Source organism: Lissotriton vulgaris, chromosome 1_1 (genome assembly GCF_964263255.1).
Source record: "Lissotriton vulgaris chromosome 1_1, aLisVul1.2, whole genome shotgun sequence".
Classification (NCBI taxonomy): Eukaryota; Metazoa; Chordata; class Amphibia; order Caudata; family Salamandridae; genus Lissotriton; species Lissotriton vulgaris.
This window is the reverse complement of record NC_141685.1, coordinates 669,151,988-669,171,303: the sequence shown is the minus strand read 5'-3', so window position 1 is coordinate 669,171,303 and position 19,316 is coordinate 669,151,988. Positions and strand designations below refer to the sequence as shown.

General features: G+C 44.6%; 1 protein-coding gene across 4 annotated transcripts in view; it reads left to right on the top strand.

Annotated features, from left to right (window-relative positions):
* The window catches only part of LOC147747627 (putative oxidoreductase ZK1290.5), a 775,562-nt gene that overhangs the window by 583,424 nt on the left and 172,822 nt on the right, over window positions 1-19,316 (top strand). For 2 of the 4 annotated variants that reach the window (XM_086954367.1, XM_086954352.1), the window contains exon 7: window positions 13,945-14,048. The exons of the other annotated variants lie outside the window; for them this stretch is intronic. In XM_086954367.1, coding sequence (XP_086810493.1) covers window positions 13,945-14,040 — 96 coding nt within the window. In that variant the 3' untranslated portion in view covers window positions 14,041-14,048. The remainder of the gene's footprint in view (window positions 1-13,944; window positions 14,049-19,316) is intronic. 4 annotated transcript variants of the gene reach the window in all.

Genomic DNA, 19,316 nt, shown 5'->3' with positions numbered 1-19,316 from the left:
TCTTTCTTTCTTGTAATCCGTGCACAATAAGTGACAAAGACCCAAATGCACCGAACCTCCTGGAGCCCTGACTTGGCTCAAAAAAGCAAATGAGCCCTCATCAGGACTTCCAGGGCACCCCCGCCATCTGGACGCACAATTGGAAAGCATTGCGTGCGACCACATGGCTAAGAGTCTCGGTTAGCCAAGATGGCTGGGCTCAAAGGATAGCCATCTGTGCCTTAACAAAAGCATTCCACTTGTTCCAGGAGGGGACCTCAGGCATGTGGTAGAGTCGGCCCCTGACAGACTGCTGACCCTGGTCCTGCAGGCACTTGAACATGCTGACGAATTGGGGAGGCCTCCGTCCTGGGCCCTTGGCTGTGCGACAGGCCGGAGGATGGAGCCCAGGGCCGGGGAGCCTGCCCTGGGGCAAGGCAGGGCACTTGGGCCCAGCTGGAGCTATTGGACCTCGACGCGCAGGGGAGACCTCCCCTGGCCCTTTGGACCTCGTCCTGGGCACAGTGCCATGCAGCGGGCCTGAGGACAGAGCCCAGGAAGAGGGGCCCCACCCCATGGTCCACTGGTCCTAGGTCAACTGGTCACTTGCTGAGAAACTCTGGTTTGTAAGGGAGTCCAGAGCACCCTTGTCCCTCGTAATCCAGAGGAGAGCTACCCACCTTTCTTGTAATTTGTGCACATCGAGTGACAGAGGGGACCGAAGGTGTGAATGCAACCGTCCTCCTGGAGCCCTGGCTGGGCTCAAGGAAGCAAATGAGCCCTCATCAGGACTTCCAGTGCTGCCCGGCCATCTGGACTCAGGATTGGAAATCAGTGCGAGTACCCAGATGGACGAGGGGCACGGTGCGTCCACATGTCTGGGGTCGAAGAACGGCCACCTGGTTGCGCTGTGCCTTAATTAAAATGGGATTCCACTTGTCCTTGAAGGGGACGGGGACTCTGCAGCCCGGGTGCCTGGGCCCCAAGGCAGGCCTCAGGCACGGGGCTGTGAGGGGGGCCCTGGCGGTCCTATGACCCAGGGCCTGCAGGCACCTTAACATGCCGAAAAAGAGGCCATCCCGGGCCCAAAGGACTTCGTCCCGGGCCCTTGGAGGTGTGGCAGATGGAGCCCAGGATGGGAACGCCTGCCCTTTGGGACTGGCCGGGCCCGGGCAGAGCTCCTGAACCTGGCCAGGCAGGGGAAGGATCTCCGGACCTGATGGACACACATCCCAGGCCCTTGAGGGTGCGGAAGGCCGGAACCCAGAGCAGGAGCACCCTTACTGTATCCCGGTAAAAAAAACTCCTGGACCCAGCCACACAGGAATGGCCTCCCAGGGCCTGCGGAACCCCTTCCAGGGTGCTTTGGCACATGGCGGGCCCGATGACGGAGCCCAAGATGGGGGTTCCCACCATAAGGCCCGGACAGAGTTTTTGAACCTGGCCAAGCAGGGGAAGCCTCCCCAGGCCTTATGGCCCCTTGTCCCAGGCCCTTCACAGTATGACTGGCTGAGGGACAGAGCCTACGATGGGGGCTCCCACCCAGGGCCTGCCGGGGGCCCGGTCAGAGCTTCTGAACTCAGACAAGCAGGGAAGCCTCCCCAAGCCCAGACTATTGGTAATAGAACTTGTTCTCTTTTAGAGATCACTCTGAGGCAACTTTCACCAACTTTAAGCATTCCCTGCTGCTTGAAATTAAATACCGATAAAACAGAGGTATTGTTTTTCAATCAAACTCTCCTCTACTATCCAAGCTCTGGTGATCCAAGCTTGGATAGTCCAAGCTCAAAGATCAGAGCTAAACCCCCGCCGATCCCAGTAGATTCAGCTAGGAATTTGGGGGTCAAAAATGACACAAACCTCTCCTGCAAGGCCCAGATCTGCCAAGTCTCCTCGTTATGCTTCTGTAAGAGCCAAGCGGAGATTTCTTTATCTTCTGCCTATGGACTGCAGGAAGACAGTGGTCCATGCTTTGGTCACGTCCCAGCTAGACTACTCCAATAGCATATATATAGGAGTACCAGCTTATCTGATCTGAAGGCTACACATTATTCAAAACGCTGCGGCCAGACTTATTAGGAATGTGACATTACACCACCACATATCCCCCCCCCCCCTTTCCCCACCTGCCGAGCCTCCATTGGCTGCCTGTCAAAAGGAGGATTGAGTATAAGGCGCTTTTCATCGCCTATAGAGCCACCAGAGATCGGGGCCCGGGCTACTTGAAACAGCGACTCCAGAACTATTTTTTTATATTTATTTAATTTATTTATTTATTTAATGCGATTTTCTATAGCGCGAACATTACCCGAAGGTGTCAGAGCGCTTTACAAAAGAACCAGTTGTGATACATAAGGATTTAGGATTACATGAGTTACATAAGATACAAACAGGAAAAAAAAGTGCAAATGTACAAGTTGTAAAGTCACACAGGGAAGAGATACAAATAGAAATAATTGCAAATGTACAAGTTGTCAAGTCACTCACGGAAGAGATACAAATGGATAAACTCTAAGAATCACATAGGAATGGTAGTGAGAACAAAGGTCTACTACATATACTAGTGGTTAGAGTTATCTCTATATACATATATATAAATAGTAGATTTTCTCAGGATTCCATTTTACCAGCGATTCGGCTTGGACAAGTATATATCACATATTTACAGAGTGAAAAGTGAAATAAAAATAAAAACAATTAAATAAAATTAAAATAAAAAGGGGTAGAGAGTCGTATGTGGGGGAGAAGAGTTGGAGGCTGAGATTGGTGAGAGGAGAGAGGGGGACCTGAGGGGGAGAAAGAGATAAGGCAGTCCAGCATAAGAGAAATGTCTGAAGGTCAGCAGGATGGAATCCAAGGGACCAAAGGAAAGGACAAAAATCAACAAAATGGCGGACTCAGGTCGTGGGCATCGATGGAAACCATCTCAACATGGCAAGATGCACCCAGGGCAAGAGCGACAACAGGAGAGGGTCACAAAATGTCGGGCGCACTTGAGTTCGAGTCCAAAAGTTACGAGGGCCAAGTCCAAAGAAAATCAGGGAGCCAACCAAACCGAGGAAGAACAAGAGGGGAAAAGGAGCAAGACAGTCAAAAGGAGGAGCATCTCCAGTATTTGCACCTCCTTCCACCACTGCTGCACACACATGATCCCTGGTCTAAATGCTCCCACGCTTCTGTACTGGGCACCACAGTCCACCAGTGTCATTAGCTGGATTGGTGTTAAAACAAATCCCCAGGTCTCCACCTAGCTTTCATGCTCGACAAAAAGCTGATGTCTATCTTGGCTCTCCCAGGGGGGCGTTAGCGGCTTCGTCATATGTAGGGGGTGAGCGCTGTAATTAAACTCCTCTCCCGGTCATGTAACCTGTCCCGCCCGTCCGCTGTGGCCACAGGCCCCCATCCACACACTGCGGTCAGGTGACACAGGCGGAAGGAGGCTGCAGATCCGGCGATCAAGAGCTGCACCAGCTGGGGGCGTCCGCTGGGGAAGATGATAGGGTAGCAGAGGGCCCACTCCTGATGTCCCGGCACCCTCATTGTTACCTCATAACGAGGGTCCGTTTCACCGCAACCCCCCCCCCCCCCCCCCTCCACTCTACCTCCGTTTCATCTCGGGCACCATCTTGAAGTGTTATCGCCAGGGGTGGATAATGCCGATATCACGGCAGAGCAGCCGCTGGCAGTATCGGCGGCCCCAGCGGCAGATGCTCCAGATCGTCGGATTTTGGCATTTGGCCCTTACAGATAATTTAGTGGGGCTTGGAGGGCCGCATTAGGATGTTGTTTGCGGGCTTTCCACAGAGCTGAAGCTCCGGGCAGCCATGTTGGAATTGGCTCCTCCCTCCTTTTCCCTATCACCAGATGAGGGTTCTGAGATCTAATCACCTGAAACGGCTAGGGATTCCTTGTTTCTCTAAGACCGGGATAGGCGGTCGAGCTTTCTCAGTGAGAAATGCATCACTTTGGAATTCTATGCCTGTCCATCTCCGTAAATTAGAGTCAGAACTGGCATTTAGAAAAGCGCTGAGAACATGACTTTTCAGCCTCCCTTAGCTCTCCCCTGTTCTCTCACTGCCGAATCCGGGCCCGGGCAGAGCTCCTGAACCTGGCCACGCAGGGGAAGGATCTCCGGACCTGATGGACACACATCCCAGGCCCTTGACGGTGCGGAAGGCCGGAACCCAGAGCAGGAGCACCCTTACTGTATCCCGGTAAAAAAACCTCCTGGGCCCAGCCACACAGGAATGGCCTCCCAGGGCCTGCGGAACCCCTTCCAGGGTGCTTTGCCACATGGCGGGCCCGATGACGGAGCCCAAGATGGGGGTTCCCACCATAAGGCCCGGACAGAGTTTTTGAACCTGGCCAAGCAGGGGAAGCCTCCCCAGGCCTTATGGCCCCTTGTCCCAGGCCCTTCACAGTATGACTGGCTGAGGGACAGAGCCTACGATGGGGGCTCCCACCCAGGGCCTGCCGGGGGCCCGGTCAGAGCTTCTGAACTCGGACAAGCAGGGAAGCCTCCCCAAGCCCAGACTATTGGTAATAGAACTTGTTCTCTTTTAGAGATCACTCTGAGGCAACTTTAAGCATTCCCTGCTGCTTGAAATTAAATACCAATAAAACAGAGGTATTGTTTTTCAATCAAACTCTCCTCTACTATCCAAGCTCTGGTGATCCAAGCTTGGATAGTCCAAGCTCAAAGATCAGAGCTAAACCCCCGCCGATCCCAGTAGATTCAGCTAGGAATTTGGGGTTCAAAAATGACACAAACCTCTCCTGCAAGGCCCAGATCTGCCAAGTCTCCTTGTTGTGCTTCTGGAAGAGCCAAGCGGAGATTTCTTTATCTTCTGCCTATGGAATGTAGGAAGACAGTGGTCCATGCTTTGGTCACGTCCCAGCTAGACTACTCCAATAGCATATATATAGGAGTACCAGCTTATCTGATCTGAAGGCTACACATTATTCAAATCGCTGCGGCCAGACTTATTAGGAATGTGACGTTACACCACCACATATCCCCCCCCCCCCCCACCTGCCGAGTCTCCATTGGCTGCCTGTCAAAAGGAGGATTGAGTATAAGGCGCTTTTCATCGCCTATAGAGCCACCAGAGATCGGGGCCCGGGCTACTTGAAACAGCGACTCCAGAACTATTTTTTTATATTTATTTAATTTATTTATTTATTTAATGCGATTTTCTATAGCGCGAACATTACCCGAAGGTGTCAGAGCGCTTTACAAAAGAACCAGTTGTGATACATAAGGACTTAGGATTACATGAGTTACATAAGATACAAACAGGAAAAAAATTTGCAAATGTACAAGTTGTAAAGTCACACAGGGAAGAGATACAAATAGAAATAATTGCAAATGTACAAGTTGTCAAGCCACTCACGGAAGAGATACAAATGGATAAACTCTAAGAATCACATAGGAATGGTAGTGAGAACAAAGGTCTACTACATATACTAGTGGTTAGAGTTATCTCTATATACATATATATACAAATAGTAGATTTTCTCAGGATTCCATTTTACCAGCGATTCGGCTTGGACAAGTATATATCACATATTTACAGAGTGAAAAGTGAAATAAAAATAAAAAAAATTAAATAAAATTAGAATAAAAAGGGGTAGAGAGTCGTATGTGGGAGAGAAGAGTTGGAGGCTGAGATTGGTGAGAGGAGAGAGGGGGACCTGAGGGGGAGAAAGAGATAAGGCAGTCCAGCGTAAGAGAAATGTCTGAAGGTCAGCAGGATGGAATCCAAGGGACCAAAGGAAAGGACAAAAATCAACAAAATGGCGGACTCAGGTCGTGGGCATCGATGGAAACCATCTCAACATGGCAAGATGCACCCAGGGCAAGAGCGACAACAGGAGAGGGTCACAAAATGTCGGGGCGCACTTGAGTTCGAGTCCAAAAGTTACGAGGGCCAAGTCCAAAGAAAATCAGGGAGCCGACCAAGCCGAGGAAGAAGAAGAGGGGAAAAGGAGCAAGACAGTCAAAAGGAGGAGCATCTTCAGTATTTGCACCTCCTTCCACCACTGCTGCACACTCATGATCCCTGGTCTAAATGCTCCCACGCTTCTGTACTGGGCACCACAGTCCACCCGTGTCATTAGCTGGATTGGTGTTAAAACAAATCCCCAGGTCTCCACCTAGCTTTCATGCTCGACAAAAAGCTGATGTCTATCTTGGCACTCCCAGGGGGGCGTTAGCGGCTTCGTCATATGTAGGGGGTGAGCGCTGTAATTAAAATCCTCTCCCGGTCATGTAACCTGTCCCGCCCGTCCGCTGTGGCCACAGGCCCCCATCCACACACTGCGGTCAGGTGACACAAGCGGAAGGAGGCTGCAGATCCGGCGATCAAGAGCTGCACCAGCTGGGGGCGTCCGCTGGGGAAGATGAAAGGGTAGCAGGGGGCCCACTCCTGATGTCCCGGCACCCTCATTGTTACCTCTAACGAGGGTCCGTTTCACCGCGACCCCCCCCCCACTCTACCTCCGTTTCATCTCGGGCGCCATCTTGAAGTGTTATCGCCAGGGGTGGATAATGCCGATATCACGGCAGAGCAGCCGCTGGCAGTATCGGCGGCCCCAGCGGCAGATGCTCCAGATCGTCGGATTTTGGCATTTGGCCCTTACAGATAATTTAGTGGGGCTTGGAGGGCCGCATTAGGATGTTGTTTGCGGGGTTTCCACAGAGCTGAAGCTCCGGGCAGCCATGTTGGAATTGGCTCCTCCCTCCTTTTCCCTATCACCAGATGAGGGTTCTGAGATCTAATCACCTGAAACTGCTAGGGATTCCTTGTTTCTCTAAGACCGGGATAGGCGGTCGAGCTTTCTCAGTGAGAAATGCATCACTTTGGAATTCTATGCCTGTCCATCTCCGTAAATTAGAGTCAGAACTGGCATTTAGAAAAGCGCTGAGAACATGACTTTTCAGCCTCCCTTAGCTCTCCCCTTTTCTCTCACTGCCGAATCCGTTTTTTAACACCGGGACACCTCCGCTGGAGGTAGCTCTGCACTGTCTAAATGTCTTTATTATTATTATTATTAATATTATTATTATTATAATTATACTATTCAGTGTTTCCCTTAGGCTTTGGACCCTAGCTCAGCGGGCACCTAGGGAAACCTAGACAACCTGTACATTTTAGAAAACTAGAAACCTAGGGCTATCCAGGGTGGGCTGACTTGCATGGCTCTCACCCCGTTTTATTACCCAAAATCGCTTCTTTGTCTAAAAAAACAAATTTTTCTCACATTTCTGTGATGGAAAGTTCTGGAATATGCAGGGAGCCAGAAACTTTTTTCCACCTGACATTCCCCTCAGTTGTCCGATAAAAAATGTTGCCTCACTTGAGTGAGTAGACCTAATGGCCATAATAATAATAATAATAATAAATATGTTTTTTGATGTGGTAATGTGATTAAATAACATTCCCCAATACTAGATTCTTTGTAGATTTGTTTATATGTTTACTCAATTTTTAAAACCTTGAATGTCCTCAATTACTGGGGCCACTATATAACGTAACAATTTTTACCCAGGTCCCAGTACCATTGGGTATACCCCTCTTTATGTAAAGTTGGCCATAATACTTCAAACATTTGCTCCGAGGAGTACCTTGCTTCTCTTGTCTGGATATTAAAGGTGAGTAAATAAACTGGGAAATATGTTCCTCTGTTTGGGTTGAACAACTCAGCAGTATCATCTAGAATAGTTTCTCACAGGTATGAGCAAAACATGCAGACTAATAGCTAGAGTACCTTACTCAATTAACATTATAAATGATTCATGAGTCTGAGAATATTGTAAAAAAGACTAAAAGTTTACCTATATTTGTAACCTAGGGCTCGATGTAGGTAAATCTCATTTACCGACTCTAGAATACCGAATTTTACTGATTCACTATTCTAGATTCGGTAAATGAGATGTATGAAATAATTCGGTATGATTCGGTGACACCCTGTCCCCCTTGACAATTCGGTAATTTTACAAAATCGGTATTTACCGATTCGGTAAATGCAATTGATTCCTACGGGCCTTGAGGCCCATAGGAATCAATGTCAATTACCGAATCGGTAAATACAGATTCGGTAAAATTACCGAATTGTCAAGGGGGACAGGGTGTCACTTTGACACCCTGTTGCACCCCTGATTCTGGCTTGTGTGCCATGTGACACACATACATGCCCAAGGGCATGTATGTGGCACAGGTGTACATGCACAGATGTGCATGTACACTGGAATTCGTTATTTACCACAAAATATTATTTTGAGGTAAATAACGAATTCTTAAGGGCATGTGAGCAGATCAGCGCTGGGATGCTCTTCGGAGTTACTACGCGCTTTACAAAACCATTAAATTAAAATTAAATTAAATTAATGTGGCACTGTTTTCAGTGCCACCTACATCTAGATTTACCGAATCTGTAAATTTACTGATTCTGTCAAATTTAAGGCCCCTACATATCAAAAACCAAATACTGGTCGGTAACGGACGAAATCAGCCGTTACCGACCGGTATTTGGTGTCCTACATCGGGCCCCTATTGCTTTATCTGTAATGTCAAAGGCACTGGTACTCTAGTGTGAGGGGAAAGGCAAAGGAGATCAGATGGGGGGAAGCAGCGATGTGGAACATGTAAAGGCAATAAGGTGATGAGCACATGAGCAAGCAAGAGGTACAGGAAGGAAGACGGAGGATGACCACAGGTTGGAAGGTAGGATGAGAGGGAAGAGGATGGACAAATGAGGAGGGGGTTGAACATGTATGGAGCGAAGAAGTGAGGGAGGTAGGCAGTGGAAGGGGGGGATGAGTGTGTGGTGAAAGGAGGAGATGACCCACTGACAAAAGAATCTTGACTCTGCTATTATTTTGAGCAGGCAGATTGCAAATAGGATGAAGAAGATGCATATCTATTTGTGCAGGTAGGGGATGGTTGGTGCAAAATGGGAAGGGATGGGTGGTCCACGGCGCAATGGATGATCCTATGAAAGAGGAGGAGATGAGCCAGCAACAAACATCTGGACTACGTTTTCATTTTGAGTGCCCAGATCACAGAGAGCGAAATACTATTAACTGTATTTTTTTTTTTTAAAGAAAGCTCTTTAACTGTTTTCTTGAATGTGTAATACATCCTGAGGTAGCAGAGTAGTTAACTCTGGTCCTTATTGTTGCTCTTCCTTGCAAATCACGGGTGTGGATGTGTTCAAGGGAGATGCAGAGGCAGTCCCCTACACACGAGACGGACAGTGACACAAGCTCTCATTGCCAGCTGACTGGATTATGGCAATGCCTTCTACGTAGGAATCAATGCAGACCACCTATAGAGACTTCAGACTATACAGAACATCACAGCGAGGCTCCTCATCAGCCTTCCCCGATGAACTCACATCACACCACACCTCAGACGACTCCACAGGCTCCCTGTACATAAGAAATGCCAGCTCAAGCTGCTGACCCATGCTCACAAGGCTCTAAACAACCAAGGAACTGCCTATATTACCCATGGGCTGAACTTCCACCAACCATCAAAAAGACTGTGTTCTGCCTCCCTTTCACTTGCCCATACACCCCACATCGACCAAAGCAGAAGTGGAGAACGCTCTTTCTCCCACATTGCAGCAAGTCCTGGAACACCTCTCCATGCACCTCTGGACCATCACCTCACTTCTGGGATTCTGAATGGCCCTCAAGACCTGGCTTTTCGAGTAAGCCTCTGGGACATGCAAGGGCCTGGATAACCTATCGGGTGAATCGCTGCACTTTATAAACCCAGATTGATTGATTGAGTGTGTGGAGGAAGGGTAGATAGAGAGTTATTGAGTATGACTGGAAAGGTGGCGTTCTTGAGAGAGAGAGAGAGAGAGAGAGAGAGAAAGAGGCGCTGCTCCATGAAGGGAAGTATGAGGTGCCAAGTATTCCCATCCAATGCTAAAGTGTTAATGCTATTGTTGCCAGGATTTCTACTCATACACAGAACTGTGCACAGAGACCTAGGACATTAGTGAATTGTGGTGCACCAGAAACTCACCTCAGTACCTAGAAAACCCCAACCAGCTAGCATCAGTGTCACATTAGCTCTTCATCCTATAGCAAAGTAACCAATGATTAGACAACCTAGAACATGTGACTTTGGACCTTCTCAGGAATGGTGGGAAGTGAGAACACTATTTTGTTATACTCTCATACCAGTCCACAACAGAAGTATATAAGAGACACGGCAAGGTTAAAATAATTATTTTAACGACGTGATCTCATGCGCAGTATTTTAGTCAACATAAGCAGACAGATGATTAAGAATAATATGGTCAGCATGGTTACAATTACATAAAATACAAAAGGAGGAATCATATTACAATGATAGTGCAAACAGGTTATATAACGCCTAGTGTTAACACCCTCCCTATATAGGAACTATGTATTATAAACTAAAGAAGGTCTCTTGGGCTTGTTTTGGGGGACCCCATTACCTTTCCGCTCAGTAAGAGTAAATTACATCTGGATCAGCAAGGCTCTCTGCATCCCTGGAATCTTCCAAGTGTGTGAAATCATGGCAAGTGTGCTATGATAAAGGCGCCAGAATCTTACTTGGCTCAGAGCTGCCAAAATGTTGTGTCTAGAATGTGTTACACAGACATGCCGATAAACAGGCTCACATGTTATGATAACATTGACGGCTCAGCACTCACTGTTCAGACAAGGAGCACAATGTATGTCTAGAGATGTTGAAAAACAAACCTTTTCTCATGTGTAGACAGACCTTCATGTAGGCTAACGTACAAAAACAGCTATGCAGTGTCGTGTGCAAAAGCAGCAAAAGGTAAAATGGCGTTTAAACTTCTAATACGCCATTCTAACATAACATGCACGCAAAAGTAGGCCCTAAACCATACTACACTATAGAAATACGCAAAGGGAAAATTAATTCCAGCAGCAACAGACCAAGTGAACCAAACAAAAAGTGATTAAAGTCAGGCTTAACCGAGGCCAGAACACACACAAGAATAGGGAGGAAAGACATCAAATTAGGAGCAGGGTAGTAAAATAGACAAGAAAAAAATCCAATCATGAGCAATAGGCTGACTTAAATCCTACTCTAAGTATATTTTAAAGTATTGGTTACAATGCTGTCCGTGATAGAGAGCTAAAGCTGTCTGTATCACAATCACAAACAAATCTCACCTACTAGTGAGGGGATGCACTCCCCTCACAAGTGAAATGAAAATGAAAAATGCTGCACTGCTTACTTCCAGTTCCTGAATGGGATTATAAATAAAATGGCGTTGACCTTGCGCCAAATTTGTTAGGCGCCTGAATCTAATTCATTGCAGAAAGATCAAGTGATACTGAGTTCAGCTAAACAAGTTTAACTTTGTCTTATCCGTGATGCCAGGTAGTTGTTGATGAATTTGCCCATGTTTATTCTTAGTGACCCAGTCTAGGTCACATCTGTCAGACTCACAATGTTGGTCTGAATTAATGCACATGTCCACCAAGTCAGCGAAGGTGATCAGAAACTAGGGAGACCACCCATCCACATACATTTGGCACACTGCAAACCATGAATGTTCGTGCTACTTTAAAACAAAGCTCTTGGTACACATTCTGGCATTCATTGCCTGCTTATTTCGAAATCTTTCTGTTAATAAATTCATTTATTTTTAACTAGATTTGGGCTACAATATATATTTTGTATACAAGACCAAGTGCATTTATTTATTCCAGCTAGTTCAGCATGGAACAACATGGTTTTTACTGAACAGTAAAATATGGTTATGTGTCCCTGACATTGGTGACTGTCGAAAGCAAAGTTTGGTGACAGTGTAAAAAGTTTCATCCAGATCTCTGAGCCTTGTGCCCAGACAGATCATTTTATCTATCTTGATTTGCATTTTTGTGCATGTTCTGTTGCTGCACACCTAAGCGCCCAATTAATGATGTTCATATTGGGAGGAAGAGCTTTTAGAGCTTGGCTGGCTATGATATGAATTATACTCTAGTAATTTGCTTTCAGTGGCAGTGTTATTGTGCTATTCCGTTGTACCTAATCGCATTTCTTGTATTCATGTCCCTGCAAAATTAATTCACCCGATTAGTATTAGATTTATTAAGTGCTGGCAAATTAGCACAACCGCAAGGGAGAAAATAGACTAAGAACTAGCGTTTGCACCTGTGATAAGAGATGGATTTAAGCCAGACGAGTAACGAGTATTTCCAGGCTACGCATGTCTCTTAAGAATGACTTGCAGAGAAAAATAAAAGGCAATGGTCCTTAACCATTTGCAATTGCCATCAGAGCTTTCCATTCCATCATCTTTTGCTCATTACAGAGAAAGACTGAGCATATACAAAGCAGTCTTGCTCCTGCTCCAGTATGGGTGTGAGTTGAGAGAGGGTGGGGGGGGGGGGGTTATAATATATCCCAAACTGCTAGAACACATCCCACTAGGTTTGGAATACAAGCAACGTCAGATATATTTCTACCTCATTGGTATGAAGCAAATATTGTCCATCGAACAAATTATGTTACGGTTGTTCCTTTTTTATCGGCACGACAAAATAAAATAAAACGATGGAATAGAATGCTACCAAAAGCAATGCCAGTGGTTATGATTAATTCAAACACTCCATTCATCACCACATTTTTGTGCTTCTAAATAAGCCCAATGGAAACATATACATGAGTTAACTGACTGATTGAGCAAAATTGCACATATGATTGAGACCTTAATATACATATTATTTGTTGTTTGTGGAAGCATAAGTTTGGGCTTTGCTGTAGGATGTCCACTCTTGAGGTTACTCCAGCATACAGTTCATCGTTTTTGAAAAATTATTAAATTCAAGCACACTTTAATCCGAAAGAATAATCAGAATTTGAGACAGACGTTATGTTATATGCTGTATTATGAAGGCACAAACTTGAGTCCATCGTAGGTTCTTCAAGCGGATATAATGTATATGCCTGCCATCTTGGTGGTTGCCCCTTTTGATCCTGGCGTTTGACAATACTCATCCACCAACCAGGTCAGGCGCCAGTGCCAGCGCATCAGTCCCCCACACCATGGCCATTACCTAGTTGGAAACATGCAGGCGAGGATGGATCAAGTCACAAGAAGCCAGCACTGTTCCCTCTACAGGTACACAGTTTATTTAGAAACTTAAATTTTAAGATGGCTTTATTTGCCATTTTATGACCCCTCCCTTTACCCCCAAAGAGCTTTGATGCGCCCGAGTGGCAGTGGGTTGGGATTTTCAAAAATCCATAATATATTAAAATACTTTAAAAGTCTCTCCAAGTAGACAAAATGACAGGACATGTCCACTTTTTGTATTTATTCATATATTAAAGCACTTAAAATAGTTTTTTCCGGTGTTGCCATTTTTTCTTGAAGCACACATATTTAACCTGCTTCGGTGGTTGGAGGGAGATGCCACGGTTGACAGTACCGCGGATCTGCATACATGTGCTACGTGGGAGTTATCACCTTGAACACTCAAACTCTTGGAGGCACAGCACATCAGGGACTTGCAGTTTCTAGCATGCTTGACTGAGTCCTAACTCTTGCAATTCATGGAGTGGCAAACCCGGCAACATAGTGCGGTTATATCTAAGAAGATATAAAATGAACCATTAAATATATTTTATTATCTGAGGATTTCTGAAGCTTCACACAATTAAATTTAATTGAGGAAGAGAATTTATCTATAAACAAAACATGGTTTGTTTCACTCACAACATACAAGGTGTGATAACTGTGGAATGATTAATTACTAGTTTAACAGAAATGCAGAACAGTAAAATGCTAAATCTCTGTACTTCAATTTGCTCTCCCTAGAAAGAGGTACCAGAAAGGTTAGAAATGTTTTCTGTGCTATATGAATATTTGTTTAACATTTGTTTAGACAGATGTATTTGTGTACATTTACTAACACACGTACGTACGTTCTCATAGGTGTTCAGTTTCACGCTAACCGAAGACGATGTGGCTATGATAAATGGAATGCATGATGGGCGCCATGTTTCGTGGGACCCAACCAATATTTTGTAGACAATAAGGTTTGAGACTTTTCTTACAACTGGTCCGTTACTCTACAGTAAACTGTAATACGTTTTTAAGAGCAGTCACTGCATATTGACATTGATTGTGTATACATGAGTCATTTGGGTGTCTTGTTAGAATGACTTAGACAGTAAATCTTTAGTTGTAGTCTTGAAGAAACGAGAGATTACAGATGTAATGTACAATCGAATAGCAGCTTCAAATGTTTGTATCTGTCTGAGTGGTCTGAGTGTTTGGGATTCCTGAAAAGCGAAGTGCGCATGTTTTGTTTTGTCTAATTTTGCCAAAGTGTCCAGTTTGTATGAATGCATGGACTGGTCACTGCTATTTTCGCATGTGAATCTGTGAGGTATGGGAGAAATCCTGACATCTTGAATCGTATAGGAACACTCATCACAAGAGATTAGCATACCAGTCCTGGTATTGGCTCTCCACATGCTATTAGTAATGTCCTGTGATCTTGCTAAAACCCTTTAATCTCTTCCTCTGATAAGAGGCCCTGACTAGGGAAACTCCCTAGACAACCACAACTTCTAAAGTAATTTAGCAACTTGGCATTTGAGAAGAACATTGAAGAGTTTCAGGACTGGGTAATTCTGGCAGTGCCGTAATCAAGCGGAATAGCCAACTGAGAGATGCCTCCTGTCTATTTGATCTCTCTTGTGGCCTTCTTTATGTGTGATGTGCTGTGCTCATGCCCCCAACATCCAGCAACCTATTTTTACCTCCCGCTATCTCACTTTAGCTAGGAGAGTCTTCTGGGGACTACGAAGTGAGGTAACACCCTGATGGTTTGTGTGGAGTAAGGGTGATGGGTTGCGACTTCTAGTTTATTTGTGGCATCAAGTTGCGAGAGGCTAATGGGAGTATGAGGAAAAAAGAAAGGACTTCAGCAGCACTTCTGTGGGGGACACTCCTTGCTCTATTCTCTCTAAAATGGGAAAGTAGATTCTCCACTCTCCATTCTCTGCGCTAGCTGGATTTAGTATTAATCAGTACAGATTTTTCAGGAGGACAGGTTGAGGGCTTCTGGTACTCAGCTCTACATTCTCTCGTCTTGGTAAAGCCACATTCCATCATGAGGAAAATGAAAGCTAGCTGATGTAAGTCAACAATGTTTTGCTAGTAGCTAGAGGTGGTTGTTTGTCTCTCGACAAAGTCATAATTAAACATGCAGTTCAACAATCAGGAAAAGAGACAGTGTAACAGCTCTCTAGCCATAACCAGCCTTGAAGGTTTATTACCTGCTTTGGTGCAAGGGAAGCAGCTGCAACACAGTAGGTACAAACGCTTAAGAAAAGATCTCCTGTGAGGAAATGGAAAGTGCCTCAGGAAAATCCCTTAGCTAAGGTAAAAAACCAGCAGCTCCTTAGAGTAAACTCAGCCCTCAGGCCGGAGGCCATGCCCCCTCCGGTTATACCCTTGTCAGGCTCCCAAAGAGAGATTTTAACAGCATCAAGAAGAGGGTGCACAATTACGGAAGTTATTGAGATGGTAATACCTGGTGGGGGACTGGTAGGTGGACTCTCACAGGCTAAACCCCAAGCCGTGTTACAACTTTTGTCCTCAGAGATAGGCGAGGAGGCTGGGTGAATGGCCAGAGGCTAGTGTCTCTACTCACTGGTTGGTAACTGTTCCTGAAAGAAAGGAGCTGCAACCTACTTGGTTACATGAAATACATGTAAGAAAATAGGCTCTATATGTGTTCCTAGTCTGTTGAAGATGGGGGGATTTCTTCTTTAGAAAATAGTCCCATCACACACCCTTGCGACTTTCATGCTTCATCATCGGGTCATGCTCTTCGTGGGGGTTGTGCTGCTGTCCTCCACGGGCCCTCCGAGAGGACTCTTTTTCGGAGATTTTTTAGGAGACGCCGCAGTTGTGCATGTGAGTGTGTGGGTCTAAAAAAGGTGTGTTGTGTTAGTGTGTTAAAAATACCCTACCTGTACCTTGAGATTAGTTTATTCGTAGGTCCGTGGTTTTAGAGTCAAAGACAAGTTTTAGGGAAAGTAGGGCACCTCTTTTTAACAAATATGATAGCGGTTGAGGTATTACTCTGTTGCTCTCAGTACCCGTGTGTGTTTGAGAAAGCGGGACCCCTTCTAAAATCTGCTGGGATCCACACTTAAGGCCCTCTATTCATAAGAAGGGGTAAATAACAGGAACACCACTGAAGTGTTCCCATGAGTACTTAAATTCACGTGGAGCCTTAGTAAAGGTACCATAGGAATATAGGGGTTTCTTTCCCTGCTCCTATTTTTAATATTTTAATGCACTAATCCACTTCACACGGTCCTGACGAAGCGCACCGGGATCCATTAGGAACCATCTGTCCAGCGCGAAACATGTCGACCAGGCTTCAATTTCACAAACACACACGGGATCTGTGGGAGAAGTCTGGAGATTCCAGCGACAAAGTGCTCTTGACGTTGAAGCTTTTCATCATGGAAAAACAGGAATTAAAAGCCACCCTAACAGAGATGGCAGGCAAGTCAGAGTCAAATTTGGAAATGTTAGACAAAAGACTGCAATATCTGAATGCTCGCTGTAAGGAAGTTGAGCAGCGAGTTTTGGCATTGAAAGACAAACAAACTACCCAGTCTGGGGTGGTCCTGCAGCTTCAAAAATAGATGTAAACTGTCAATGGGAAGATGGAGGACCTTGAAAATGGATCGGGATGTGCAATTTGCACTTGGTTGGGTCCCCCAAAAAGTGGGGAAAAAACTTGGAAATGATTGATGCTGTAGCTAGACTAACTGTTCCTCTAAGATTTTCTCTGATATATTTTTTTGAAACTTTGAATTTAAGCAAATGATCACAGAATTTAAGGCGAATGAGGCACAGACATCAATTATCCAACCAGCTAAAATGAAAGAGCTATGACCTGGTAGATTTGATATCTTTCAGATGTGCCTGAGGCCAAGATGATACTCTTGAGAATAAGCAGTTCTAAAAGTTCAGGGAATTAGGGGTGGAACATTGGGTCTCCATATGTGCAAAGCGAATGCACCAGTTGTATGCTAGGTGGTGATAGATTCAGCTGGGGGTGAGGCACATTCGTCAGGTACTTGCATCAATTAGGAGGGTCCAGTGGTGGAGAAGAAGGACACAGGTTGGAGGGATAGGTGGGCGATGCAATGATGGTGGAGAAAGGGGCGAAAAGGGAAAAAAGAAGAGGACTTAAATTATATTTATGAAAATATGAAGAGTGTGATGAGTTTAGTACTGCTACATCCTGAAGGTTTACAATGACTGAAATTGCAATTGGTTTAAGGTGAAATTCATGTTTATTAGTTGCAAAGCAAATAGTCTCAATAATAAACTGAAAAAAGATGCTATTTTTGCTTGGGTTAAGCAATTTAACTGAAACACTATTTTCCTTCAAGAAACACATTGAATTGGAAGAAGGAAAGTGATAAGATGAACAATTATGGGCTGCGGAACCGATTGTTTTCTTCTGCTAAGGTCACTCAAAGTGGGGTCGCGATTTTTTTTTTTTAAACAAAATTTGGAAGTAAAATCCCCTTGTTAAAGATGAAGAGGCACATTGGGCTAGTCTCTTGGCAGAGACTGGGGGTTGGAAAATTAACCCCACCTCCAATTATGGTCCCGTGAATGATGATCCAAGTCTGGCCCAAAAGTTAGGATGGGAATGGTTTAGTCTGCCAAGCAAGATTATCTTGTTGGGAGGTCGAGTGCGATACCCCTTCTTTTATTCTTCCAACCAGCATAAGAGACATTCTAAAATTATTTAAGATACCTGTTCCTGTTTAGGGATTTACGATATCTGGAGAATGAAAAATGCAACAACTATATGTTATACGTATTATTCAAAACATTTCCACTCTTCTTTTTGAATCAATATGGTTTTAGGAACACCCTCTTTCTCCATACCACTATTTCACATCGTGCTTGTGAATTTCCGAACCATTCAGCACTAATCCTCAGCTCCTCCTTCACCATACCTACTATAACTTATATTTGGGTTAAGGATAAGATCATTGTTTTGGAAGAATACCTTATTGATTCAATTAATGTGAAAAATTTGAATTATTTTACACAAAATGAACTAACAGCTGACAAAGCCGTAGTGTGGGAGGCTTTCAAAAGCAATGTTAAAGGAGTTGCAATATTGATTAAAATGTTTAGGTTAAAAAGGAGAGGGAAAGAGATTTGATCTATACAGAAGGAGGTTTATGCAACTTATCATGCCATGGTCTCAAATAGATCTGAGATTTTCGTAAAAAAAAGTGGTTGGGGATGAAGGAGAACGTGAGGGATTTTTATCTCCAAAGAGAAATTGTTAGCAACTAGACATTCCAACATAAGGTTTATTAGGAGGGGTAGTTTCTTGGTTGATTTTTTATCTTGGAGTCCGAAAGAAGGAAAGAATCAAAACTTGATTACATGAAATTAAAAACCCTAATACAAATCAATTAACAGATAAGATTGGCAAAACAAAACCTTTTTATGATTATTATACTAGATTATATCAAGATGCACAGCTAGGAGATTTAAGTTTGGAACAGCAGATCAATCATTTACTTAAAGAGTTAAAATGTCCTTCTCTGACATCTGAAACCTGCACCATTTTTAGTGGTCCCATATTAGAGAAAGAGGTGCAAGAATCCATACAACAGCTCCTAAGTGTTAAGGCATTTGGAGAGGATTGCTTTGGCCCCAAATTTTATAAAACGTTTGCTCCCTCTCAATTGAGCTTTCGACTCCCTTTTTAATTCCCTATTAAGATGTGGATGAGTCCTTGAGTCATTTAACAGAAGGGTACTGATTAATTTTCCTAAATGGGGGAAATCACTGATTGAGCCTACATCATATAGACCAGTAACCCTTTTAAACTCCGACTACACAATCTATGTTAAAATATTTGTGAATCAGATAAATACTGTTGCTCCTCTCCTTATCTCCAAATATCAAAATGGGCTTATTAGTGCACCGAGTTTATATACAAATACCCATTTGATGTTTGAGTTTATCGATGTGGTTAGGGGTTATGCAATACCTGTGGCCATTATCCTACTGGACACTGAAATGCTTTGGACATTGTGAGCAAAAGATGTTTATTTCAAATGATGGGTAATTTTCAATTCCCTCCTCTGCTCATGAGGTCAATGTATGGCTTGTACCAAGGAGGGACTGCACAGCTGATTATTAATAACTGATCTGCTTGCCAAATAATTCTTAAGCGAGGTATCCGGCATGCATATCCTCTCTAACCTTTCTCATTTACCTTTTATATTGATCCA